The sequence below is a fragment of the Colias philodice genome, chromosome 19 (genome assembly GCF_061535455.1).
Source record: "Colias philodice isolate Cphi_HAF_F1 chromosome 19, ilColPhil1 Martin Lab GWU primary, whole genome shotgun sequence".
Classification (NCBI taxonomy): Eukaryota; Metazoa; Arthropoda; class Insecta; order Lepidoptera; family Pieridae; genus Colias; species Colias philodice.
Genome location: NC_143104.1, coordinates 9,686,444 through 9,707,969, shown reverse-complemented (window position 1 = coordinate 9,707,969; position 21,526 = coordinate 9,686,444). Strand labels below are relative to the sequence as shown.

General features: G+C 32.6%; 2 protein-coding genes across 6 annotated transcripts in view; one reads left to right on the top strand and one right to left on the bottom strand.

The window, feature by feature from the left end:
- Positions 1-1,143: 1,143 nt before the first annotated feature.
- On the bottom strand, positions 1,144-19,412 carry LOC149480134 (clavesin-1-like). Of its 5 annotated transcripts, none has more exons than XM_089707289.1 (8): positions 19,335-19,412; positions 12,129-12,244; positions 11,721-11,879; positions 9,952-10,046; positions 8,703-8,847; positions 2,620-2,813; positions 2,121-2,272; positions 1,144-1,671 (listed from the first exon to the last, which is right to left on the bottom strand). In XM_089707289.1, exons 3-8 carry the CDS (start codon positions 11,872-11,874, stop codon positions 1,530-1,532), a joined length of 882 nt encoding a protein of 293 aa, XP_089563415.1. In that variant the 5' UTR covers positions 11,875-11,879; positions 12,129-12,244; positions 19,335-19,412; the 3' UTR covers positions 1,144-1,529. The 5 variants fall into 5 exon arrangements, with proteins under 5 accessions (XP_089563415.1, XP_089563416.1, XP_089563413.1 ...); XM_089707290.1 differs by having other exon boundaries at positions 11,721-11,884; positions 12,129-12,280; positions 19,335-19,411; XM_089707287.1 differs by having other exon boundaries at positions 12,129-12,280; positions 19,335-19,411.
- The window catches only part of LOC149480133 (clavesin-2-like), a 26,783-nt gene continuing 24,022 nt past the window's right edge, over positions 18,766-21,526 (top strand). Inside the window, exon 1 of the mRNA XM_089707285.1 lies at positions 18,766-19,092. The gene's annotated coding sequence lies outside the window, so the exon portion shown is untranslated. The remainder of the gene's footprint in view (positions 19,093-21,526) is intronic.

Here is a 21,526-nt window from a genome sequence, read left to right as displayed (position 1 = left end):
AGAATTTTTAACATGGACCAGTCTTGGTTCCAGAACAATCTAAGCAGATATAATAACTGCGTAGAAAACCATGAGTGACATTGGAAATTTACATAGTACATATAAAGCTGAACAATTTGTTTGAATGTTTGTTAGAACGCGCTTATCTCATACCTAATCCAGGTAGGGGTCCGATTAAGAAAAAAAATATTTCAGCGTTAGGCAGCCCATTTATCAAGGAAGATTATAATATAGGGCAGAGCAATGCGGGTGAAACCGCGTGGATACCTAGTTAATATGTTATGTATAAGATAAAACGTTAGAATGTTATAATAAAACACGGAAGCTGCGTGCACGACATTTAAATTATTGGAAACAAGAATTTACTATCTTGTGTATCAAAGCAATAACTTTTTATGGTTGAGAAAGGCAAGTCAGTTCAACGGATTGTAAGAAACATATAGAAGCACCCACTTCAATTACAGATTTCATAACAATTCGATTTCACGACACAAAAATATCATCTGGATGAAAAACTACTGCAACTACTAAAAATAATGCAGTGAAAAGTCTAAAAATAGGCAGGTACCTATACCTAATAGATATTTTGAGCAAACGAATTTTACATCGCATACATATTATCTATAAATTAACAAATTATTGGCCTTCATTATGCACACTTGCGAAATAAATGGAAAATTCCATTTATATGAGTACCTAGGTACCAAACCTAAAACAGCCTAGCGATATAAACTATAGAATTTTGAATATTAGTATAAGCATAGACAAATATAGTCAGATTTCAGACTGGTACCTAGTTTAATATTCTGTTTATTACGACGGATTCAAAGCGCTACTGCTCGCTCCTGGTTTTATCCTTTTTATTGAAGTTCTATAAATAAATTTGATATTTAGCCTGCTAATACTTAATGATCCTGCTGGCATTTAAGGACAGGTTTATAAAAAAGTAAGGCTAGAATGGCATCGATCGGGTAAGGGATAGTTAAAAATATAATTTAATATCTATGTTACTTAGAGATAAGTGCATTTTGCATAGGTATTTGTGAATACACTAACATAACCGACGGAAAAACACTTCCCTTCAATATCATGCACACATCGTGAATACAAACAACAAAATTTATTTGGTTACGTTTATTTTACAAGTAACTAATACTACACTTAAGTTTTTTACGTTATCATTATACAAGACAACCATGAAGGGTACAAAAACATTAATTAATAAAGTCAAACATCTATGAACCACCAACTAAAAAAATATAGAGGATAAATTTGATAAATTGGAAACAAGTAAGTATAATATTTCTAGCAAAACACAGTAAGTATATTTTTAAGCTATTGCATAGCTTCTATCGCGGGCCTTGAGCGCGGGGACCGAATCGAGAAATTCCGTAACGAAAAACCTCACGCTTCCCACTCTGACGGGCACGGAGGTGTGGCTTGAAGGCATGCTATGCAATAGCTTTAACACCCACTGTTGCTAAATTAATTCTGCGTGTAAACAAACTAATATTAGTGGTATTGAAAGGTCACACTGCATAACCTATGCTACTCATATCCTTGTCAAATTCTTCGTCCTTATATTGCCTGATGGCTGTTAACCATTCTCCCAGCGATACAGCCTCTCTGAAGCCGCCGTACCGTACTGGTAGACATTCAGGATCTATGTACCTGCAATTAATTTATTACCTATTAAATGTATCGTTTTATTATATATTTACTAAACCAGCAATATATCTGAGCAAGGATAATGATAATTATCCTCACATAAAAAGATTAGATTGAAACTAAACTCGTATTGATCTTAATATATATAAATCTCGTGTCACAATGTTTGTCCTCAATGGACTCCTAAACCACTTAACCGATTATAATAAAATTCGCACACCATGTGCAGTTCGATCCAACTTGAGAGATAGGATAGTTTAAACATATAGGTACAACGGTCGAAGCCGGGGCGGACCGCTAGTAATACTATAAAATTATTAGTTTTTTCACAAATCAACTACATATAAATTTTTCTTTTTTAACACCTTTATTAATTTTAAAACGTAAACGCGTTAAAAGAATGTTGTTAATATTTTTTGTGAGGCGCAGAAAAAGTTTGCGGACTAAGTTACCGGTGCAAGGAACTGTTGTCATATCCGTGGAAGTAGACATTTTTCCAGATATCATCGACTGGAGCTAGCCGTTTGAATAAGTAGAAAAGCTTCTCGATGATTCTAGAACAATTGATGACATGCACGCCACGTTGGTGTAGAGGGAAGGAGTACTGAGAAATATAAACGTTTACGTTAGAAATTTTATAAAAATAAAGCAGAATGTACTCGCGAAAATAGAAGCTCAAGTGCTGAAATAGTAGTTGAAAACTTTACAGCGAAACTTACGCGATAGCGTGAATGAAAAATGGAAAGAACGGGAAAGTTGGGTTAAAAAAAACTTGAAATTGGGTTGGAAAAGTAAACATTATTTTTGCATTGCATTTTTGATTTATTTCCATATTCCTTTTCGCCACTAGTTTGTAGTGACGAGGTTATTTTAAGCTTCATTTAAGTGACGTTGTTACGTGTTATTATGTCATAACAGAAGAGAACTAAATAATATTAAAAATGACTTTACCCCCATAACATTCATAGCCTGTATCGCGACAGTGGGAGTGAGCTGCCTCATGTGGTACAGTGTCATCCCCTCACAGTCCAGCAAGGCGATCCCACCAAGCACCTGCAGTTTCGGCTGCATGATGCCCACTTCAAGGAGAAGAAGCATACCGCTCATCAGCTCCTCGGCTGTTATGATATCCGGGTCCCATTCACCTGATATATTAGAACATGATTTTGTTATTTCTGAAGGATGTCAATGTTCGATGAAATTGTTATTTGAAAGAGCTAATTTCATTAACAACTTGAAAAACTATAGTGTTATTGTAACATCATATCAGTAGAAAATAATAGGAGCGAAATTAATAAAATATTGCTTTTAGAGTAGATGTTGCATGGTCAGCGCTCAGCAGAGCACTTTTCATAGTATCACCATGTATCACATAGGCACGTCTTGCTATGATGCAAATTTGAATTCTGCATTGTAATTTGAAAATAACGATATGAATAAATTGGGAGTCGAAGAGAACACTGTTAAATAAGTAAGAGAACAAAAATAGCGTAAGTATTTAAAAGTTATTGATAGAAATGATTAGTAACTAATCACACAGATTTCCTGTTTAGAAATATTAACAGTCCACGTAAGGTCAGTGATCTTTTTCAAAACTTGCTATCCAAAAAAACGTGCATGATTCACCCGATTAATCTTTCGAATTAAGGTTTAGGGCATTGACTAAATAAATGCACTAAATTACATAATTGTTAGGAATTATGCGTCTTCGTGCGCCCTTGCCCTCACAGCTGTTTCATGTGTTTAAAATTTATTATCTTTGATTTTAAACTAATGCAAATTGAGATCTCAATGTTGAGAATGTTAAAAAAAATTCGGGTCAAATTATACAATTAATAATAAAATAAAATAATGGCTGGTTAATATTTTTCATCAAAACAGATTGGGTTCAATTTTTATTTCTCATTTTGGTGAGTTCAGGTTTAGAACGTAGGTTTTCTAGCCCCGATTAATAGAATTTCATCTATACATATAATAAAATCGTAGGAAAGTCAAAACTGTACATTGAATATTTTTTTAAAAGAATACATAATCCATGATCTATAATCGATATAGAAGCCAAAAATATAGTTTTTAGAATTTTTGTCTGTTTGTCTGTTTGTCTGTTTGTCTGTTTGTCTGTTTGTCTGTTTGTCTGTATGTTTGTCCGAGCTAATCTCGAAAAGTACTGCATAGATTGACTTCAAATTTTGCATGAATATTACTAACAGGTCGTGTGAGGTTTTTTTAAACATATTATCATGCTATCACCTCCGGGGGAGGAGCTGTGAACCTTTACTTTTCTTACGTATTCCGTGAACTACGACAGCGTACAATCTAAAGACTCATGTTTAAATGTTGTTTTTGAGTAAGCCATGCTATTATCTAGCTTTACACTATAAAAACTACGTCATTTACGTAATTTGGGCAGAGAAACTGTTTAATGAATCTTAGTACTATAAAGACAAATTTGATTCAGCGCCATCTATGAGATTTCGTAAAAATCAAATCAATTTACATGTTAACACTACTGAACACAATGTTAAAAATTAATAATTTAAATATAATTATGTTATTTATTTATTTAACTCTTTAACCCATAATAAATCTTCCCTTCCCTATAAGGTGCGCTTATATAATTCGTGTGAATATACTACATTTTTAAAAGTGATGGTAGATGTATATTATTTTAAGTCAAACTAGACACCATTACAGTTAATCTAATATTGATTGTGTTCATTGGTTACATTTTTAAAAATCTTCGTGTTTTAATAATTCGATCACGAGGCGGGACTCTAATACAAAAAGGTTAGTTCGTTGATAATTATTATTCCTTCATCATTTACATGTTGTTAGTAAAAATATACTTTGACTGTTAATACTTTTGTTCAGTATTTATCTGTATGATTATTGCTTGGTAATTAATATATTTTCATGTCGTATACCTAATTATAAACATAAGTGTGATGTGAAACTAGCTGGATTTATTTTTACACACTCATAGTCTTATATTTTGTGTTAATGTTAAAATAGTATTAATAGTGTAAATCATAATATTTTTTCAAAGTTAAAAATATTTCCTTTTTTCTGATGGTGTTGCCATCGAATTAAACGGCGCTGTCGTTTCGTTCACAAAAAGTCATGTTATTAGGACCGAATATGTAGCCGCCTCAACTTACGGAAACGAGAGTAACCTGCGTTGTCTGTTAGTTATTATATAGTCGAATTTAACGTTACATGGAAATTGGAATCTAAATATATGTATACCTACTTATATTAAATCTGTAGAAGTCAATTCTGCACATGAAATATATTTCCTAAATAACTATCACGAGGTGATTAGAGATCAACATCGACGTCAAAAATGTTTGTCCGTCTGTCTATCTGTATAACCGTTATAGAAACAAAAACTACTCGACGGATTTAAACGAAACTTGGTACAATTATTTTTCATATTCGTGAGCAGAGCAGCAACTCCATTTTTAAGCTTTCGTCGCGTGGTTAAAGCTACACAGAAATCAAGTATGAAAGAAATGTTCTGTTATATTTCTGTTATATAAAAAATATCTCCCGACATCATAAATGTCTATCTTTTATGGTTGAGCTTAGCTTTCTGATTATATTTGTCTACTAGCTGTCCCCGCGACTTCGTTCGCGTGGAATAGTGACTATGGGACCTATGACCATGGGCTCAGGGTGGGGCAACAATAAAAAATCATTTTTATTTTCATGCTCCCACTCCCGCGCCCACTCGCACTCCCACGCCATATGCCACGTTCAGTCCCAATCCCACGCCCACGCCCACTCCCCTTCACAATTAGTACCTACCAGATCAAAGCCAGGGTAAGCGCCCCACCCAGCCCCACCGTGGCTACGCCCATGCTGAATTACTATTTAACATACAATTTTTGACTAAATACGTACAACCATACTGTACTGTTGTACTACCATAAATAATTAAAAGAATTGTTATTAAAATTTCTTACTAAACTGAGCTAAAAAACTTACGTACCAAATTATTAAAGAAAATCAAGAAATGAAATGCCTAACCTATACCAAATAGTTACTACATATTGTAATTAAAAATTATGATTAGTATATAATATCGAAAATCAAAAAAGAAATGCCTAACTAATTCTACGTAAAAATTCTTTTAAATTATGTCATATTATTTTTTAGGAACCAGGGGGGGGGAGAGGAGCAAATTCTATTTCCTTCCTTTCTTAAACGGATGTTTTTAATAATCTATGGTGTAGCCAGTAGCCACTGATCAGCTTAATCGATACTCAGTTTTTATCAAATCCAGAAACAAATCCAAATTAGATCTTTCCTGTCTCACGCACGTAACTAAAGGCTGAAGAGAGAGAGAGAGCACGTAACTAAACCGTTTAGACGAAGAAAAGTGTATAGAAAAAGGAATAAATAATTTCATAAACTTCCCGACGATCTTTAAAAATAAATTATAACTTTAATTTTTTTCATTCCCACTTTTACCCCTATGTAGGTATAATAAGTGGATGAACCAATTTTGATACACTTTATCTAAGAACCAGCGTCGGAAAATATTCTGCCTAACAAAAAAAACCGCATCTAATTCGGTTTACCTGTTAGCCAGCTACGGTGCCATAGACAGACACACACACACACACAGAAATACATAGCGGTCAAACACATAACACCAGTCTTTTTGCGTCGGGGGTTAAAAATATAATACGACATAATTTAAAGGACATTTTATGTGGAAAATTTACCTATACACCAGGGTAGATAATTTTTGAAACAAAAAAAAAATCGCAGTAGGATGAAACCCATTAGAAAAGGATATGATAAAAATGTAAGGAAAAATAAATTACGGTCAATCGGAGTTCGGGAAGTGGGAGGGGGGGAGCTTTTAAGAGAAAAAAATGGTTTCTCTCGATTTCTCGATAATAATAACACCTGCTAATTTTTTTCTACATATTTTAATTGTACAGACATCACTTTTCCACAATTTTATTATATGTATTGATGATGATGATTGAGATTATAACACTCTTAGTCCGTTAATTTTTATTCACCCGCATCAGTGCCACCTAAAAAATCTTTATATATCGAAATTCGAGCAGAGTTAAGAAAATGAGAAAAAAGAGTTCTCAAGGATCGTTAGAGATAAGAGGCTTACTATTGACCGAAAACAACATGTGTTATGCCGAACCTGAAACCGCTTCACAACGAGAATTGCGGCTCACACTGACCGCGAACGGCATGTACTATCCTGTGAGACCGAAACCTTCACTGAGGGTATATATAACGTCTCACAGCTGATCGCAAATGGCATATTGTACTATCCCGTGAGACCGAAACCCTCACTGAGAGGGAATTACGTCTCACAGCTGATCACGATCGTCATATTTTATCTCGAGAATTCTGAAACTTTTACTCAATATGAAGACCGTTTGACAAATAATAGGGTGCACCATAATATTATTCGATCCCTCGAAGATGAACATGAGCATAAGCAATGACTAGAGTAGGGACGCGAATATTACCATTATTTGAGACAAGAACGATTAATAAGTTTGTTTAATGAAAGATTAAGAATTGAAACTATTGGTCTCTTTAAACGGACGAATAGCGAGAGGCCCGTCTTATTGCAGACAGATTTCGACATAGTCTTAATGACTTAGAGGTAAACATAGAAGATCAATCTACAAATTCGGTGGTGTGGTCCGACAAAATAATATAAAAGTGGGTTTGCTTATAACCTCACAATTGATTACAGATCATCTTCTGTATAGGCGATATTAACGTAGTATGTTCTTTTTGTAATGCTTTAAAGTGGAGTAAGGAGTCGGCTTTCGTTTGAAGATACGCCGGAACCTTTGAAATCACTACTTTTAAGTTTTAGAGGAACATGTGCAATCTAAACAGTTCTTAGACAATATTAGCTCTTATAGTATTGCGTTTTAAATGATCCTTTGGTGCTCAACAATTATTAGATGCTCCTTTCATTCTTACTTTTAAGATACAAGGTCAAGTTTATCATTTGATAGGATCCCTTTTGCCTGAAGGCCAACCTAAGTTTCTTTAAATATATTTTGTATTCGACTACGACGAATAATCGAATACAAGAAATCAATATTTCTCGAATTTAAAACTGAACTCATTTCACAATTTTAGAACATGTTAATTCATCAGGTTAATCCGTATATATGCGTTTTAAATCGACATTAGAAGCTTTTCCTCAAGATGGTGATATTAATATAAAATTGGTATAAATGCCGATAGACGGAAGTCTATCAGCACTCAGGAATTCCCTGAGCGTGTTATAACGCCCAGGCCGCAGTATTACAATTTTTCCTACAGTAGGGCGACGAATGTATTTTCGCATAGCAACGGAGGGGAACTCGTGGGGGGTAAAGTGACGCGGGCCACGTACCACAAACATGTTTAGTATGTGGTACCGAGCGCGAAAGAAAGTCATCGTGTTTTTAGTAAAGTTACTATGTAAACTAACGTAATTTATTACTAAGGTACATATTCTATAATGGTGCGCTCAAACTGTTAATCTACATTTAATTTAGATTATTATTTTAATTACTAAGAAATGTAGAATTTAAATCACATTCATTCATGTTTTCCTCAGATATTCGATGTCTATGATTTTCGATGATTTTAAGATTTTCTTATCAGAGAATTCAATTTTAATGTAGTTAAATTTTATAAGAGACAATTAAGAACATTCAAAAATAAAGTGTCACGTATTTTTTTTAAACGACGAATGACGAAAAACGACCGAATCGCGGACGAAGTCGCGGGCAACAGCTAGTAATACATAAAAGTAAAAGTAAAGTCATAGTAAAGTAGGCTATTTAGTCAGGGGAAAATAGAACTACGCTTGAGTGGCCTGGATAACAGCAGCCGATATATGCAATAATTAAATAAAGGGAAATTATAGACAAATGATGCAACCTATTTGTTTTTGTTCTACTGACCTACCTATAGATTTTGTGATGATATAATTTGATAATTGTAACTTTAGAATAGTAAAATTCAATCTATTAAATATTAATTACCAAGTCTGCCAATGATAAGTCGACCAACATCAGGCCTGTCATACAACACGCCTTCGAAGATATGCCCAAGACGAGCAAGGCCGTACCAATATACGTCTTTCCATAATTTCGGGTTTTGATCTCGAAATCTGCAGTAACGCACCAACTGTAGACAGTATCAACACACATAATTAATTGGCGCATTACAAAGTAAGTGCCATATCACACTAGCGGATTGCGAGCGATTTCAAAGCGGAGCGGGTGCGCAACGAATACGTTGCGGGCGCGCAACGAACACGCCGCGGTTGCGCAGCGAATTCGTTGCGGACGCGTCATTTTGTATACTCTCGCACAAAAGCCAGCCCTTCCGCCTTGCCTAACTTCCATTCAATATTTCCATCGTTTCTGTAGCACTCAATTTTTTAACCGTACTGTGGAAATGCACTTACTTAACAGTTAACTAAAGATGTAATAACAACTGGAGTTGTTAAAAAAAGGTGCTATAAAATTGAATTACTAGGACTTTTAGAATGTACCATACATTCCAAAAGTATGTAACGACTGACCAGTATAATCTCTCCCATAGCAACGTATGTTATAAAGAGATTTTGTGAACCTAATTATGAGCAAAGTGATAGTGAGTTGCTGGTTGCTTGATAAAATTTTCTATTCACTGCTATTTATCTAATAATAAGATAGCCCTGTTTTAGTTAAGGAGCTTTAACATTTATTTCACTAATGAACTTTCTTAATGAGCAATTAAGTTATCTGATTGCATTTCGACCAAGATTTAATAGATAAAACAATACCCTAAACATTAACATGTTATGAAACTCGTAAAAAATAATGATCTCATAATTATTATACTATCACAAGTTATAAGTAACAACCAGCACGGATTCCATTTTGTTAATGAGTGTACATGACTGCGACGTAAACGTTGCGCATCTGCCACGCGTCCGCAACGAATTCGCTGCGCAACCGCAACGTATTCGTTGCGCACCCGCTCCGCTTTGAAACCGCTCGCAATCCGCTAGTGTGATATGTCACTAAGTTGTAACTAACTAACTATTCAGTAAAATAGAATTACCATCGAATTTCACTTTCTGCAAAAACAACAAATCTGTTTACTCATTCCACTCATGAAATTACATCTTACATACAAAGGCAGGCCGTGTAAAGTATGTATGTATGTTGTTGTAATGCTGTTCTGTACTTACACTATTATTACACAACGAAAGTTACAATGTACTAGGAGAACATAACGTACCAAGCGATGAGCCCGAGCGGGAATACTACGACGGGCACGTAAAAATTTCAATAAGAACGCATCGTCCAACCGAGGCGGGTTACATTCACCTCTGTCTGTAACAAATATAGAATACTAGGTTTCCGCCCGCGGCTTCGCCCGCGCAGTCAAAGAAAAACCCACATAGTACCCGTTCCCGTGGGATTTCCGGGATTGCGTCATTTTCCCGGGATAAAAAGTAGCCTATGTCCTTTCTCGGGTATCAAAATATCTCAATACCAAATTTCATGAAAATTGATTCAGTAGTTTAGGCGTGATTGAGTAACAGACAGACAGACAGAGTTACTTTTGCATTTATAATAGTAGCACCTCTATAAGTCGAATATCAAGGGAGACGCCAAAAAATTCGAGTTATAGAGTTTTCAACTTATGGAGGATTTCGACTTAGGCGGATTTTGATTCGACATATAGAGTTTGAGGTTTATTCTTATAAATTTTGAGTTAGAGAGGTAAAGTACATTAAAATTCAACTTGCAGAGGTGACAAACATGTTTTTATTTATTATAAATCAACATTATTTCAAATCATTTTAAAATAAAAAATATGGCATTAAAAAAGTCAGTATTTTTTTTGCTTTAGATAATTTGGTTGTTCTCTAGCATTGTCTAATCTATAAAGAACAGAAAATTCTTCTTCTTCAGAGATACTGGTTTGCTCTATAAAATTTCGTAAGGTATTCAATGCGGTTCTTGCCTCTTTGATGAAAAGTGGAAACGCATGGAGCGCATGTACTATTAACGTCTTCTATGTCATCTTAATCATTAGTATCGGTTTTCTGAGCTACTGAATCGATAATTTCGTCATCAGATACCTACTTAATGCAAACACGTGTGTGTTTACGTGAGTCATAAATTTATTATCGTATACTCCTAAAATGTTTTCTAAGAAACAATTATAGTGTACTGCACTGTCGGCAAGTTGTTAAAGTCCAAATGATCAAGTTATAAAGATTGTAAAATATGTATAATGTTGCCATGTTCGAGATATAGAGGTCAAATTTAATTTTTCGAGTTATAGAGTGAAAATATGTACCAAAATGGCTTGGAGGGACTCGGTGATTATTTCGACTAACAGAGGGCCAAGATTTCAAGTTACGGAGGTTTTCGGGTTTGAAGGGAAGGGAACAAGACATTTTTTCGAGATTTGGAGGTTTTTGACTTATCGAGGTTCGACTTAACGAGGTGCTACTGTATTAGTATGGATGACTTGTCTTTGGATTACAAAAGCTTGATCTTATGGCTTTGGAGTATGACAGGACAATAGAATTAAAATCAACACATTAGCTTTTATCATGTATGTCGTCGTCAAATGTTTGTGTTACGAAAGCAAAAGAGCAATTAACTATCAGCAATTAACTAATTGTTCATCTTTATGAAGAGCAAAATGATAATTCTAACTGAATCATTTCAATCAATAAACTTTTAATAATCGAATTTAATGCCAGTCAACATATTACTGAAGAATAATGTGATTAAAAGATTGACTTGAAATAATGTCTTCCTATTAACACTTTCCTATACAATTCGGTGGTCTAATTCTTCTATTTATCAAAACAATGTGATCAAAACAATTCCCAGAGTGTAGTTTAAAATTTAAATTATATTATAGTAATTTTTATCTCTATTATTTTTTCAACCCACCAACCAGGCACCAAGGCAAACGAAATATGCAAAAGACCTTAAAATGTCACTTGTACTAGGTTCGTATAACTACAAAGAACCACTACATACCAAGTATCATGTCCCTCAGTTCCTTGATCGCATTTGTCCGATTGTCTGGATCCTCTCCACACAGTATGCGGGCCTGGTCCTCGCACTCGGGAACAATGTGGCGATCCAGTTCGGCTCGGAATGCGATTTCACGGAACGTCTTACGTAGTAGCATAGTTACTGTACTATGGATAGTAAGGAGGCTTTTATTTATTGCACTAATGCATGATTGGACTAATCCAATCATCATATTTTAATACATACGTAATTTTAAATATTTTCAAGAATTTCTGTGCCAATAAACGAATAAATCACATTAAAACAATTTACTAATAAAACTGCTAATTAATTGAATTTATTTCCAACAGAATTTATCTATAATAGAAATTATAATATTATTTAGTTTTAGAGATAGACTTTGTTACATACCTCTTGAACCAGTCCTGAGTCACGAAGTAGTTCAAAATCCAACACAGACTGCTTTATTGTGATTCCTTATTGGCCCTTAATCTGTATCTCCTTTCAAATCAATTCTCCTAGTATCACTGTTTACGGTAATGTTGCACAACATAACTTAAAAACTAACTAACAAATAAATTATTTTCATTAATTACCACTATTATGAAAGAAATTTACTTTCAGAACTATTCACAGTTACCTTACAAAGCTTGACTTGAAAAAATTATAAGTTAAGTAAGTATAAAAAGTTTTATGTTTTTATAAAATAATAGATACGCATGTATCAAAGACGGTTTTTTCACAAATGCTCTGTGAAAGCGTAGTTGCTGTATCGTATCGTAACGCAATCAATAATAATTGTAACAATCACAAAATTGGATAATATAACCTTGTTTTTGACGTATTGCCTACATCATACATATCGATCAGTTTAATTATAAACTGCACATTTAATAGGATCCAGCTTTGTTAGGTGCAATCGTCGTCAATATACGTCATGTAATAAAATCATAATAAAAGTAAAAACTGTACATTTTTTTAAAAGAATCGTTGAACTTCCTGGCTAAACTAAACTATAGTTTTTAGAATTTTTTGTCTGTTTCTCTAGAACTGCATGGATTAACTTCAAATTTTGCATGAATACTAACGGGTCAACATATAGGCTTTAAATTTTAATATATCACTAGGAGCGGAGCTATGCGGGTAAAATCGCAGGTCACGGTTAGTATTTAATAAAATCGCAATTTTGTTCCTTCTGCTACTTCTTAATATTAAAAGTTATTTTAATTTTAATGAAACATTACTCTTTTGCGTTCTATTAATGAGTGTTCAATTAAAAAGTATATGTAACTACTACGAAGAAAAATCTCACGCCAGTTTTAGTAAGGTTAAATGCTATTTTATGATAAAAAAGGTAATACATTATAATGCTTATAAAAAGAAATCACATGACGCCTTAATACAACTAGTAGCAAATTGTTTGCAGGAAACAATTGCGTACCATTTATTCAAAACATATTTTTAAAATAATATTATTTATTTTTAATTTAAAATATTGCGGTAGATAAATATAACAAACTCTTTAACTCATGTTGTCGAGCATATGATGTTAGAAAATAGAATAAAGCGTTATATTTTTGGGGTTCCGAACTTCAAAAGGAAAAAACGGAGGTTGGTTTGTAAAAATTCCTTATAGGATCACGTTGTTAATCAACAATTGATTAACTAAAAGTATAGATATTTACTAATTAATACTAATAATAAAATGTCATTTTTAGTTTGGTTGAAACTGCTCATCTCAACGACTAGTTCGAATTGAAAAGTATATGACGAAGATGCGTGGGTCGGCTAGTAAATATAAATTAAAAATAGCTTTGACATTTTCGATAAATTATCAGTACATTGTTTAAAGTTGCAAGCAAAAGGTCAATAAGTGCATAAAAACATCGATGCACTAAAAATGTAAATTTTAGTGTGGTCTATAAAAAATTATGCTACACTATTAATATGGTTATATCTTTGAAGATTTCCGCTCTATGTTTATTTTTATGATACATCTTTTTAGAAGCTTAAATTAGTTAAAAGGTATCTAGTACATAGTTACATGGAACCATTAAAAATTAAAGTTAGTAATCATTGTCAGTACTCAGTATATTGATCATATTATTTATTTATTTTTTCCTTAGTAAGTCTCTATATTGTCTTAAATTTTCTATTGTAGCCTGTCACGGCTCCGATTTTTATTAATAATATTGAGTAGGTACACTATGACTTAAAAATGTAAGATAATTTAAAATAATAATGTTATATATGTATCGATAAGTTCAACAACTTTCCATGAAAACATAACAACAAAAGCTCAATTCTAAGCAATTTGCAAAACAATTTGCGCCACGATGCATAACTGGTAACTTTTAGCAATCCTAGTTCCTGCTAACTAAAGAATGTAAAAGTTAAATGTTACTTAAATAATAATGTCTGAATAATTTAGTATTCTACTTCCAAGTTACACTTTAAAAGGCATCTAAAATCTAAGAAGCAATTTTTCACTTGCTATTTTGAAAACATATTACCTACGTAGCTACAATTTTTATCGCATAAAACTCGTATTGATGTTGACTGCTATTGTTGTTGTTATGAAAAAATAAATGTATAGACTATAGTGTATGTAACGATATTATAATAATACACAATGAGACAAAGACTATGAGCAATGATTTATTTATGGTACACTATAATGAGTCACAGACCACTAAGAGTTCAAACGTGTAACCACACTCCACAGAGGTATATTACAATTCAATAATTGTAGTGTTATTTTATTATGCTACTTAGTAATATCACAGATAATATTATAATACTTATACTAGTATTAATATTATCATGTTGGATAGTCATTTAGTATTTCATGAATTAAAAAAAAATCTTATTTATTCTCAATGTATTTTTAATGTTTCCTATAGTTAATAACCTATAGAGGTTTCATGGTTTTTCATGTAACAGTACATATTTATTTTGGTCCCCAATGGAACCTGCTCCGTCTATCCGTCCACATTCATGCGATAAATTCCATGGAAGTATTAGAAACTTCAATTCCGTAGTGAACTAGGATACTATGAACGGTAACAAGTTCATGCGACCGAAGTATCGCCGTCCCTTACCTAACTGAATAACCAAACCAGCTGTTGGGCTGGATTTGGATTTGGATTAGAGAAGCATATAAGTCACAAAGCGTTGTCGGATACCAGGCAAGCAGATGTTCTCAGAAGTTACGGTTCGAGTCAAGGCAGTGGCCTCTACAACGCTGATACACACACCGGCACAATTAGCGGAACAGAAACCGATACGTGAGAACATCGTCTGGGATTTGAACGAATGGCAGCAGGTTCTCTTTACTGATGAGTGCAGAGTTCTTTTAAAACAGATCAATGGGAGACAGCGAATATGGAGACACAGAGGAGAACGCCAAATATAGTCTAATTTTGAACACACAGTGGCTTATGGTGGCGGCTCGGTTATGGTTTGGGGAGGGATATGTTTGAGAGCTCGCACGGACTTAGCGATAGTCACAGGAGGGACGATGACAGCAGATAGATACATCAGAGACATTTAAGAAGAACATTTTGTACCATTTGCCCCATTTATTGGTGACGACTTTATTCTAATGGAAGATAATGCTCGTGCTCATAGTGCATAATCGTTACAGGCATATCTGGCCACGTAGGTATACCGGTGATGCAGTGGCCAGCAAATTCCCCCGATATGAATCCGATAAAGCATGTCTGGGACTTGCTAAAAAGAAGGGTTAAATCCAGAATGCCACCCCCCAACAATCTGAATGAACTTGGAAACGCATTACTTGAGAAGTGGGAGCGGTTGCCTCAAGAAATCATCGATAACATAATCTGTAGCAAGCCCAGGCGAATGGAAAACGTAATCAGAGCAAGAGGGGGAAACACTCGTTATTAATTTTGCTTTAATTTTATTGCCAAATCATTTAATGCTTACTTTTTTTATTTTTTTGTGATGGTTCATAATCATCTAAAAATTTCACTTATTTCAAATTTCTTTATTTTTCAATAAAAAATAACGAAGACTTTTCAAAGTCGTTGTTAAAAGATGTTAATCAACTTGTTATTTTGTATCTAATTACATTTTCGTCAAATATATGCGTTATTATTTCATAGTCTCACATTTTTTTCTGTTCCGCTAATTGTGCCGGTGTGTATATTATAGATGTTACACAACAACACGTCTATCAGTCGGTCAGAGTATCGGTCATTTATAAATGTTTATACCTATGAATACAATTTCGTAAAATTGTTAATAAAAATTAAATATTAATAAAAATATTTAATATTAGATTTGGTTTTCATGGGTTACGTTAGGTACAAGCGGATTTAAATAATAATAATATTATTTATAATATTTTATGATGGATTTTATACTGAATGTGAATTGAATAAATAATATTGAATACTAAACCCTACCAATTTATAGGTATATACTTTATAAATTAACTATACAAATTATACATATAAGAAAACAACAAAGGAATATATCAATTATATAAACCCACATAAAAACAAATTACATCTTAATCTAATATAAGTATATTATAAAGGCGAAAGTTTGTAAGGATGTATGGATGTATGGATGTTTGTTACTCTTTCACGTAAAAACTACTGAACCGATTACAATGAAATTTAGCACACATTTAGAGGGTAACTTGGATTAACACATAGGATAGGTTTTATCCCGGAAATCCCACGGGAACGGGAACTATGCGGGTTTTCCTTTGAAAACGCGGGCGAAGCCGCGGGCGGAAATCTAGTATTCCTATAATTCAACTTTTCATATTATATGTGCTTACCTACATATTTTAAAGTTTTTATGAAAAAAGTGTTGAATTTCAATTTGAGTTTTTTTATTTATTTTCATATCAAGCAAGCAGCACAAAAAAAATGGGTATGTACCTTAGATCATTACTTAATGATCTAAGGTATGTACTTATATTAATTTATATGTTAGTCAAACAGCAAATGTATCCTAGTTAAATAATATCTAAACACTAGGCAAACATGAAACAAAGTAAATTGTAAAGGAAGGGGTTTGTTCATCTTCAAATTTGGGTCAAAGTCAACGAAAGGTTTAAATTATGAATGTAGAAATTACTCAATGGTTTAATACTATCAAGAATTTATGTTGACCTTACTTACAGCCAAAACAGACCTTTATTACGAATCTTTACTTGACCCGAAATTTAAGAACTGGTCCACTAGTTACAATGAAAATATCTCTTTTTTCATCACTTTATATTTAACTTTTTATTTATAAGCACATTTTGGGAATGATTCGTATAAATGTTATTCGTATTACTGCAAAAAAGTATTTTAACATTTCATCATAACATACTATAAAGTATAAACAATAATAAACTTGAAAGAATGCAGTTAAAATCGATTTTAAATAACACAGTTTATAAGCGATACTATTATCGGGTTTCCCATTGGTCATTCAACATGCTTGTGGCTTTGGCTTAGGGTAAAGGTAAAGTTACAAAGATGCTCAAAGAATCCAAAAAATATTGAGTAAGTATACCTACGTAATCGATAGAAATCCGGCAAAAGCTAAATATAACATAATATTCTAATCCTTTTACCATTATTTTCAAAACCAATATTATTCATCATTTTCAATTCAAAGGCTAATCTTCACCGGTAAGTTTGTATGGACAGATTGAATTCAAACCTACAATAATTTGCGTGATTATTAGTTTATTAATGTTTATTATCAACGGCTACAGATTATAGTATGTACATTAGGGTCATGACATCACAATATTCCCGTGGCATTAGGTATACTTGGGAATTTTAACTTAGGAGATAGCAAAAAAAATTTTCAGCAGTAACAGCATACGCTAATGAAATTATGTTTTAGACTTTGAGAGCCAATGTTATATATCTTCTTCTTATACATATATAAAAATGAATCGCAAAATGTGTTGGTAAGCGCATAACTCGAGAACGGCTGAACCGATTTCGATAATTCTTTTTTTATTATATTCCTTGAAGTACGAGGATGGCTCTTATGTAGAGAAAACGTAAATATTATGTACCACGGGCGAAGCCGGGGCGGACCGCTAGTTATGTATAATATCATTGTTCAGAGCACGTTTTCGCATGTCATATATATTCCTTAATTAAGTTAATATGGTGGGAATGGAAAACCTACACCTAGAATAATAATCAATGCTACTGAATCGAAAATAAATTTAAACGAAAATAAAGCATTATAAATATTATTGTCGTGATAATTTATATTGGAACTGATAACTGGAGTTATTGACGTGCGTTATTAGTACACGATACACTGATAAGAAACCGTGATTGCGTCGATGAATTCACAATTGAATACAATTCATAATTCATATGTTTTAATGAGATGGTTAAACAAAATGTAATTTGAATTTAACTTAGGTCCAATTATAGGGCCCCCTAGTTTAAAAAGAGAGACTATTCAAAAGCACTTTTAAAAGTTGGACATTAGAAACAACCAAAGGGAAAGGTGGATAATTCAATTATAAAACTAAGAAAAACACCTTTTAATTTCATATTTTAATGAGGCGGTTTTAAGCTTCCATTTTATCGAATTAATAAATTAAATCCTCTGTTTTTAACGTTGGGAAATGGAAATGAGATAAATTAAATCCAAGTTACAACATAATATTTAAATTTAATGCATCTTTTACTTGATTTATTAGAAACGAAAAAACGAGGCTGCGTATTCCAAATTCCAATACTAGGTAATATTTTTTTTTAATTCTCTAATTAAAATTAAATTATAAAACCTGTTTATTTATTGGTGAAGACTAAAATAGGTGTTCGACATTTTATAACTAGATTATTTTAAAGTTTAGCTATCGAAACGAGCTGAAAAACATTTAATGGCTGATTAAACTCATTCGTTAACTTAGTCCGTCTTTTGACAATTTACAATATATATTTTATACATTATTGTGTAATACGTCATAGTATACTAGCTACTAATTATTATTCTGTGGTATTACATTATCTGTGGTCTTCGACGAATAAGTTTTCAGTCCTTTTCAGTCCAAAGTTGTTTAAATAATTGTAACATTTTTTAAGAGTTATTTTACGAATCTATTAGTACCCGGATAACATAAATTAATTAGCATATAAAATAAAACCAACCATTGAAGACAGACGTGCGCGGCACCGTAATCAGACATAGGTCGGCAAAGTTTTTAAAAACTGCTTTAAGTCCGCAGCGCGCGCATGCGTCGTTCGTAACAATGTTGTTTTAAACAATAATATTTCGTTATTTATCAAGTGCTGTGTAAAATCTGTTTATAAATTTTGGATTTTTTCGCTCAGCTTAAAGAGTTGTGTGATAAGCATCTACTGGTTCGAATGTAAGTTTTTTTTACGATATATTTGGATGTTATTATTCGAATTTGGAACATTTATGTATTTTATTTTTTAAATTTCTTTTTATTATTAAATAGGCATCGAAGTTTTGACGTACTTTTTATTCTTCCATGTGATAGGAATAAATTAACTATAATTAATTTATTTAAATGAATTTACAGTAAAAATTACAATTGAATGTAGAAATATAGAGAAAATATTACGAATTATAAAAAAAATGACTTACTCATTAATTTGTGGGTATTATGAAAATATTATCCCTTTTTATATTCTTTTTCTATAATATGTATTATTCTATTGTTTTATTACAACAAACTGTGGAACAGAAACATATTTTCCTTGAGATATTTAAAACAGCCAATACTAAATATAATTAATTTTCCTCGTTTGATAAATGCAATGCAATAATTTTGAAAATAAATTAGGAAACAATAGGGTATTTATTTATTAATTATTATTGTTCGATTCTAAAGATCATAGATAACAATATTAATTTCAATGTAAAAATTTAATCTTAAAAGTTATAAAATTCTAATATGTAATAATCTTATATACTAATAATATTATAAAGCTGAAGAGTTTGTTTGTTTGAACGCGCTAATCTCGGGAACTACTGGTCCGATTTGAAAAATTCTTTCGGTGCTAGATATGTTATGCGCTTACCAACACATTTTGCGATTCATTTTTATATATAAGAAGATATGCAACGCGACAACAATGTCTGAATCTATTATCTATAAAAAATAAAAATTATCGTCTGCAGTTATCAATATCTTGAATACGTAACAAAGGAAGGTTGATTATTGTGTATTTTAAATGTATTCGTTTTATAAGATAATACATATAGGAAACCATTTATCTATAGGTACTAACTACTAACATTACCTATGTGCTAACATTATAAAGCTGAAGAGTTTGTTTGTTTGTTTGAACGCGCTAATCTCGGAAACATACTGGTCCGATTTGAAAATTTTTTTCGGGTATCAAGGAAGGCTATATATATGTACATATATGTATTATCATCACGCTACGATGGGGGTGAAACCGGGGGTGGAGAAGCTAATTTAAAAATAAGTTCGATTTAATATTTCTTGTTTTATTTTTTAAAGAAATTATGAGTATACTGTAATTATCTAATTTTACGTGTATACCGCCGCAGGTCATAAATATTTAAAGTCCTTATTTTGCATGAAAATTTGCAAAAGATACCGTGAATCGGTGAATGTATACTATCTTTATGTAGGATACTAGTAGAAACTTTGTTTGCCGTCTCACTGATAATTATATCTAAAAGCTAAAAGTATAGATCTAATAATGCTAAGTAGGTACTACCCACATAAACTACTTATAACATACTAGTGGTCCGCCCCGGCTTCGCCCGTGGTCGGTGGTACATATTTCGCAATAAAAAGTAGCCTATGTCCTTTCTCGGTATTCAAAATATCTCCATACCAAATTTCATGCAAATTGGTTCAGTAGTTAAGGCGTGATTGAGTAACAGACAGACAGACAGAGTTACTTTCGCATTTATAATATTAGTATGGATTATATAGCAACAAACAGTACATTGTACATATTATTATCTATCTATCTATAAAATAAAAATAAAAAATAAATAAGCCTTTTATTTCCACACACTTTGGATAGTTTTACAATATTTGTGTTAGTTACAATTTGCAAAAAAAATTTTAAAATTTAAATTTAAATTTGACAGTTATACAAATACAATTTGTGTTAGTAATGTGTTATTATTATTGTTATGTTGGATCCCACATTGGGCGAAGACCTCCTCCATCTTCCTCCACTTATGCCGGTCCTTCCCAGCTATATCGACAATGTCATCAGACCACCGTCAGATTCTCTATCTATCTATATGTGTGCTAAATTTTATTGTAATCGGTTGAGTAGTATTTGCGTGAAAGAGTAACAAACACACACACATACACATACATCCATCGCATTTATAACATTAGTAGGAATAGGATAATTCTCTAACAAAGCTGAAAGCTCTGATGAATTACTGTAGCCCGAATACAAAGTGATCTAGTAGGCTCGGACATCATACCAGGAGCAACCATTATTTAACTCCTTATATCCTGGTACATATTTAAATTATTGGCCATTGAATATTCAATTTTACTTACTTATTTAATCTTATATATAAAAATGAATCGCAAAATGTGTTGGTAAGCGCATAAGTCGAGAACGGCTGAACCGATTTCGATAATTCTTTTTTTATTATATTCCTTGAAGTACGAGGATGGTTCTTATGTAGAGAAAACGTAAACATGTACCACGGGCGAAGCCGGGGCGGACCGCTAGTTATTAAATAAATAATATGACAGGAACTAACTAGGTATTTAATAGCAGGAATTTTTGTTTATAATATCAAAATTCACTTATCACTACATAGTATAA

Bases quoted from the DNA above. Each gene is read 5' to 3' on its own strand.
- LOC149480134 (XM_089707289.1), bottom strand. From the start codon at position 11,874: ATGCTACTACGTAAGACGTTCCGTGAAATCGCATTCCGAGCCGAACTG. The intron at 8,848-9,951 runs GTACGTTATGTT...TACTGTCTACAG, and splicing joins CCGCTCGGGCTCATCGCTTG to TTGGTGCGTTACTGCAGATT. The intron at 1,672-2,120 runs GTAACTTAGTCC...AATTAATTGCAG, and splicing joins GACAACAGTTCCTTGCACCG to GTACATAGATCCTGAATGTC.